The 6,000-nt window shown below is 35.9% G+C and overlaps 1 protein-coding gene across 1 annotated transcript in view; it reads left to right on the top strand.

Annotated features, from left to right (window-relative positions):
• Window positions 1-4,358, top strand: part of PTPRQ (protein tyrosine phosphatase receptor type Q) — a 186,761-nt gene extending 182,403 nt beyond the window's left edge. The window contains exons 45-46 of the mRNA XM_031463085.2: window positions 2,495-2,618; window positions 2,865-4,358. Coding sequence (XP_031318945.2) covers window positions 2,495-2,618; window positions 2,865-2,902 — 162 coding nt within the window. The 3' untranslated portion in view covers window positions 2,903-4,358. The remainder of the gene's footprint in view (window positions 1-2,494; window positions 2,619-2,864) is intronic.
• Window positions 4,359-6,000: the final 1,642 nt, after the last annotated feature.

Below are 6,000 nucleotides of genomic sequence, written 5' to 3' on the forward strand. Positions count from 1 at the left end.
TCTGAGAATTGAGTTCAGATGCCAGCCCTGCTAACTGCTGGCTTTGTGGCTCTGCTTAATGAACCTCTCTGAGCTATTTCTCCTTTGTAAAGTAGCTGTGTTATACTTTTCATGAGTTTATCGTCAGTATTAAATATGAGAAAGTAAAGCACTAAGCACGTAGTAAGTGCCCAACATGCCACAAATGTCTGACATGAGCTCGCTGGAGCCCCTCCTTGGGGAAGAAGTGGTACTACTGCAAAGCTCTCTCACCTGACTTAGTTCCCAGAAGCGAAGCTCTTTACTGTCTTTGTGATGCAAAAAAAAAAAAAAAAAAAAAAGGACCACACCTTGGCTCCAGTCCTTATGCACAAGAGTGGTTTCTTATTTCCTTATGTTGCACTTGGGAATGATTCCAAGTCCTGTGAAGAATGCTCATACTACAGTAGCCATGGGCAGGGGTGGGGGTGCGAACCCCAGCAATACAGCCCCACTAGCAGACACCAGAGGGGTGCCGCCCAGACGCGGGAGAGATCTTAGAGTTCTTTCAGTGTCTACCAAAACACGGTTCACAGCCACCCCAAGAGACGTGAAAAAATTTTCTGGGAATACTCTGCAGTGAGATAATATCCAGAGACACGATTGGTGCCACATGTAAGGGTTAATCTGGATGAATCCCGTTCCTGCTCTGGTTCTCCTGAATATTTTACTGATGTGAACTCCTAAGGTAGAAGGGAAAAAAATTATGTATTTTTGTTGCCTAGCTTTCCTGCCAGCCACTTTATTCCTTTCGTCCTTTAAATCTCATCAGTTTCATCCTTTAAATCTCACACTCCAGCTTCTCTGAACCCCCTAGATGAGGAAATGGAACATCAGAAAAGTTTAATTCTTAAGGTAACATTGACTAGCCAGGGTCGAGACTGGAACGGAACGCTTCACTGCCTCTCTGGCAGTAACACAGCACGCAGAAGGATCTTGGAAAATACAGTGCTGCCCCACGGAGCTCAGCCTGCCCTGCTGGCAGAGTTACCCTCCTCCATCATTCTTTCCAATGGAGAAGATGAGATCGGGTCAGAAGTTTCACGTATCAAATGTGGTTGTTTTGGTTTTGTTTTGGGTTTGTTTTTTTTTTTTTTAAATACTAGAACTCACAAATTTAAACGGCTGTTGTTTTCAAACAAATTATATTGTGTTAATGTATTTCTGCCAATAATGTTATTCATTGTGTGATGTATATCTTAATCTACTCCAAACGAGTATATTTAATAGCAATTTCAATAGAACTGTTATTACCTTAGAATATTTCATTTCTTACCAAAATTGAATGGTGTAACTTGACCATCCACCTCGCTTACAGACTTGATCCCTAATGACTTCTGGTTGTTCTCCAAGACAAGCCTGTCCTTAAATGGTAAACATCGGCTAGGCTAGCTGTGAGAAATGAGACTAAGTCAACAAACATTTATTACGCAACTGCTCCATTCCAGGCACGATTACCGGCAAAGGGAATATAGCAGTGAATATGAAAGAGTTCTGTCCTCATAGAACTGATTTCCAGTGATGAAATGTTTGTGGGAACATTTTGTAAGCCACAAAGAAATAGGTATTCCTAATAATAACCAACAATGTCTGAAGAGTTTCAATAGAGAAGTTCCAAAAAGTTTTTGAGGTACAGTAGAAATAGATATGAATACAATCCCTTAACATGGTCACTTTAGAGGACATTCTGTTTAAATCAGTTGTCAGTGTGTGTGTGTGTGTGTGTGTGTGTGTGAATATAACATTTGGTTATATTCCTTTAACTTCAAGTACCTTTCTTACGTAAAAATGAGGGTGCTTTTCTGACTGTAACCTTAACTACCTTTGGGAAAGTCCAAACCCAGAAATGCTAACAGATTATTAAAATATATCAAATAAACTTAAAGAACCCAGAGGGTACTGAATTTAACCCAAACTTTAGATGAAATAATACAAGTTCTTGGATATTTCAATGGTCAACTGCCTTGTATTTAGAGACCACATCCTTGACATTAAATAGGCTAACTGTTAAGTAATTAATAAAATTGTTAAACATATTTCAAATGTGTCTATAGTGTGTTGATATGCTCACTCAGAGCTTTTGAAAGTAAATTTAACATCTGCATTCCAACAGTCATTCTAACAAGAAAAGTATAAGAAAAATTACTCAATTATGCCAACAGGAAAAAGGAAACGCAAACACATTTAAGTCATCTGCCACTTTTTATAATCACAGCAAGAAAGAACATATGAACACTTGGTATTTAATGACAAGTTTTTTTTAACTGGAAGCTACAAAAAGCCACGGGACTTTAGCAAATCTTATGTTTGAAATGATAGAAAATCATTTATATACATGGCAAATTCTGTGCCTCTAACTTAGCTATTTCACATTTGTTGAATTCAGTATTATTTTTCACTGTAACAGTATAGTTCCCCTTATAAGAAGAATCTCCACCCCATCCATTTACTCAACCACTCTTTCTCTGGTGTCTAGGCACAGTATATCTTTCTACATCAGTGCATTCTGGATCTCTTATCAAGTAAAGGAAGTAATCAGCCCATCTGCTTTGTTAACTATTCAGCACTTCAGAAGATGGACTCTTTGGATGCCATGGAAGGTAAACAGAGGCAAAGTGTATCGATTTACCAGTTTATCACCTATAGCAGGAGCATTAATTTAGTAATAACCATATGTTGAAAATGTTTTAGAAGCTTGGTTGGTGCACATACCAATTTTTTCATTTCTCTCTAATCCAAGATAGGATAATATCCTTTCCATGTATAGTACATGACTGCCATGAAACATTTAAATCTTTTGAACTGTTAACTTTAATCGTCTTGTGACATGTTACTTTATGTTATAGGTGATGTTGAGCTTGAATGGGAAGAAACCACCATGTAAATATTCAGACCAAAGAGTACAACTGGAAGATACTTCCAAGTCCCAGGGGCCAAAGTTACCCCCTCAGTCTTCTGAATTGAAACGTGCAACCTGAAATAAATCTCCATGCTTCTCTTACTGTGCCTTACTAAACGGGCTGACATGTTATGAATAGTTCTATGAAGGAGCTAATTCAGGATAGCTGTTTTGTACAGAATACTTTATACTTAAAGTGTTTAAGAAAAGATACCCCAGAGATTTTGAAGCCTTCTGTATTTGGGGAATGAGCCAAATATAAAACTATTATTATATTTGCATTAATGGTTCAATGTGAATTTTCCCTACATATTGGATTCAGTCTTGAACAAAAGTTGTAAATGTTGATTCAGTAGTGCTATTTTGGCCTCCGGGGTGTTGACATTTCTTGTGGATAACTTCCAGGACTGTCATCATGATCTGCACTTCCATGTATGCCCCTGTGTTTTGAATCCTCTGTTTTATGAGTGCTGAGATATCATCTCCTGATCTCAAACAGCTGAACAGTAACCCCCTGACACTGCGGGATTACTTAGCCTTTATGCAACACACAGTAGCTCTTCAGGGACACTTAGGGCTATTTAAATTGCATTGTGATCTTTCATTTGAAAAAACAAAAGGAAAAATTAAACAGTGCAACTGGTCATATGAAGTTGCAGAATACTTTTCCAGCCTGTCTACCTTTGTACATTTTCAGGGATAAGCTCTACCACTGTATTGTACATTTCAATGCACAGTTGAATGTATCAGTATTTGTCCATTAGATACATATTCAACCTAATAACAGTTTTGAAGGGTTTCTTCAGCAGAAATGTATAAAAGCAGTAATAAAAATGTAATGTGTTGGAAGCTTGTAAACCAATGATGTGCTGCTGTGGTGCCAAGTGACTTCTGGATAGATTACATCAAATGGTCCTTATTTCATTTCCCAAGGTTGATTACTGAAAAGTATATTTGGTGGAACTGAAAACAAAGAGATTAACCAGATTGTAGCAAATTAGAGATTTTTTTTTTAAAGAAGCTATTTCACCCTCCTTTTTGTTGTATAGTGACAATATACTAAGTAAGTTTTGAACTATATGAAATTATTTTGTCATTGATTTCAGTTAAGGGTCATAAAATAGTATTATTTCTTTCATGGTAAGAATTATATCATGCTTATTTCTGCTGGAATATAGAGAAAATGATGGCCGATAAAAGTGAATTTTAAGAAACTGAGTTACTTTGCAACTAGATTTCAGAGGTCCTTATAAACAAATTTGATTTTGTATCACATATTAAGATATAATTGATAATATCATAATGTAATAAAGTATAAAGTACAGTGTAATAATAATGAATATAAGTAAGATATAATGATTTCCCAAGGTATCCACAGATAGTAATTTTAAAATCGAGTATTTATTATCCAAGACATTAAATCCTTTAGTCTTACAAGCAATTCTGCTTTCTGTTTTTTTAATGGCAAAGGCATGTAAATAAATATAATCTATTAATGTTTCAACCAACAAGTTTACTCTATAGAAAGTTACAGAAGACAATAAACTGAAAACTCTAAAAAGATTCAAGTTGGAGTTAGAAGTTCTTCAGTTTGCTTCATGTATCAGTCACTGAAAATATGTGGTAAGCCAGCACTTATGAATGTGGGGTTTTATATTCACGAAGACTGATGACAGCCTGTGGAAAGTATTAGGGAGTTTACCTTTAAGTGTATTAAATGATAAGAAAATAAACAGATCAATCCACAAGCCAGTCCATTTTCTATGATTCTATACAAGACAGAGGGTACAGCATAGTGTTTCAGGTCTGACCCATATGTATTTGCATGTGTGCGCATATAAAATAGTTTTAATGTAAGGCCTCCCCTAAAAGAGTGCCTATCAAACTTATGTGTATACGAATCATCTGCGGATTGTACTAAAATGCAGATTCGGTTTCAGTAGGTCCAGGTAAGACTTAAGATTCTTCATTTCTAGAAAGACTCAAATTGTAATATTGCTGCTTGATCTCAGGCCATACAGTGAACAGCAAATCTCCAAAAGACAAGATTAAAATAATTTTATTTTTACCTGAAATTATTTGAAACATGCTAAAAATACGTCTTAATTATCAGAAACAAATTATAGCAGCACCTGTTCAATGTGTACAGTTCACCACCTACACCACAAAACTAACTGAAAGTGAATTGAAACTAACATATCAACGACAGCTAAATTTTCTCTTAATTATATCGTGAAAAGGCTAGTTTATAGCCAAGGTTTATAGTTAGCTACTAAGTGCAAATTAAAATAATGAGGAACATCTGTAACATTTTTAGATCAGATTTGTCAAAATACGTTGAAGCACATGTACAATAAATGAGCAACATGTGTTTCATCTGAACCGAATGAAACTGGAGCCTCTCAGAATAGTTTGCCAGAGACGAGAGCAGCTGCGGGCATCACCTCTACTTTCATCCTGCTTTAAAACGCGTAATTTTCTTCTTTCGCTTTATAGGTGAAATGTATAATAAGTCTTTTGAAAAAGCTAATTAGACTTTGCCCTCTTCGTAAAGGAGACGGTGATTCGCTCTTCACATCTGGTACCCAATGCTAGATTTAGAAACGAAATTTAAGTTCAAAGTACTCTGTATGTCCATGACATTATTATGGTAAGTCCATTTTTGTAGGCCAGCTTTTAGAAAACTCACAGTGGAAATACTGATGAAGCCTATGACCTGAAATTCCCAACTGAATGACACTAAAAGTGAAAATGTGTGAAAAGTTTATAAAGCATAATCTTGGCAAAACAGCTTGCCTTCTTAGGACAAGTAGTATTTCGTGGTAAATGACATCATAAATATGAGTGGAGTTTCCATTTGGAATCAGGACTCCTGATTTCATCAGTTCATGAAGATATTCTGAGGAATAGATTATATCACATATTTGGAAGTGTTGAGAAGTACAGTGAATTCTACGAATTTTTTTTTTTACCCAGGCTGGACAGTGTGTAATGTTTATCAGTAAGATAATGCATCCCATTTTAAGACTCATGTTTGTTTGTTACACATGCACACAATGAAGAAAACATTATGACAGGTACAC

The sequence above is a fragment of the Camelus dromedarius genome, chromosome 11 (genome assembly GCF_036321535.1).
Source record: "Camelus dromedarius isolate mCamDro1 chromosome 11, mCamDro1.pat, whole genome shotgun sequence".
Lineage (NCBI taxonomy): Eukaryota > Metazoa > Chordata > Mammalia > Artiodactyla > Camelidae > Camelus > Camelus dromedarius.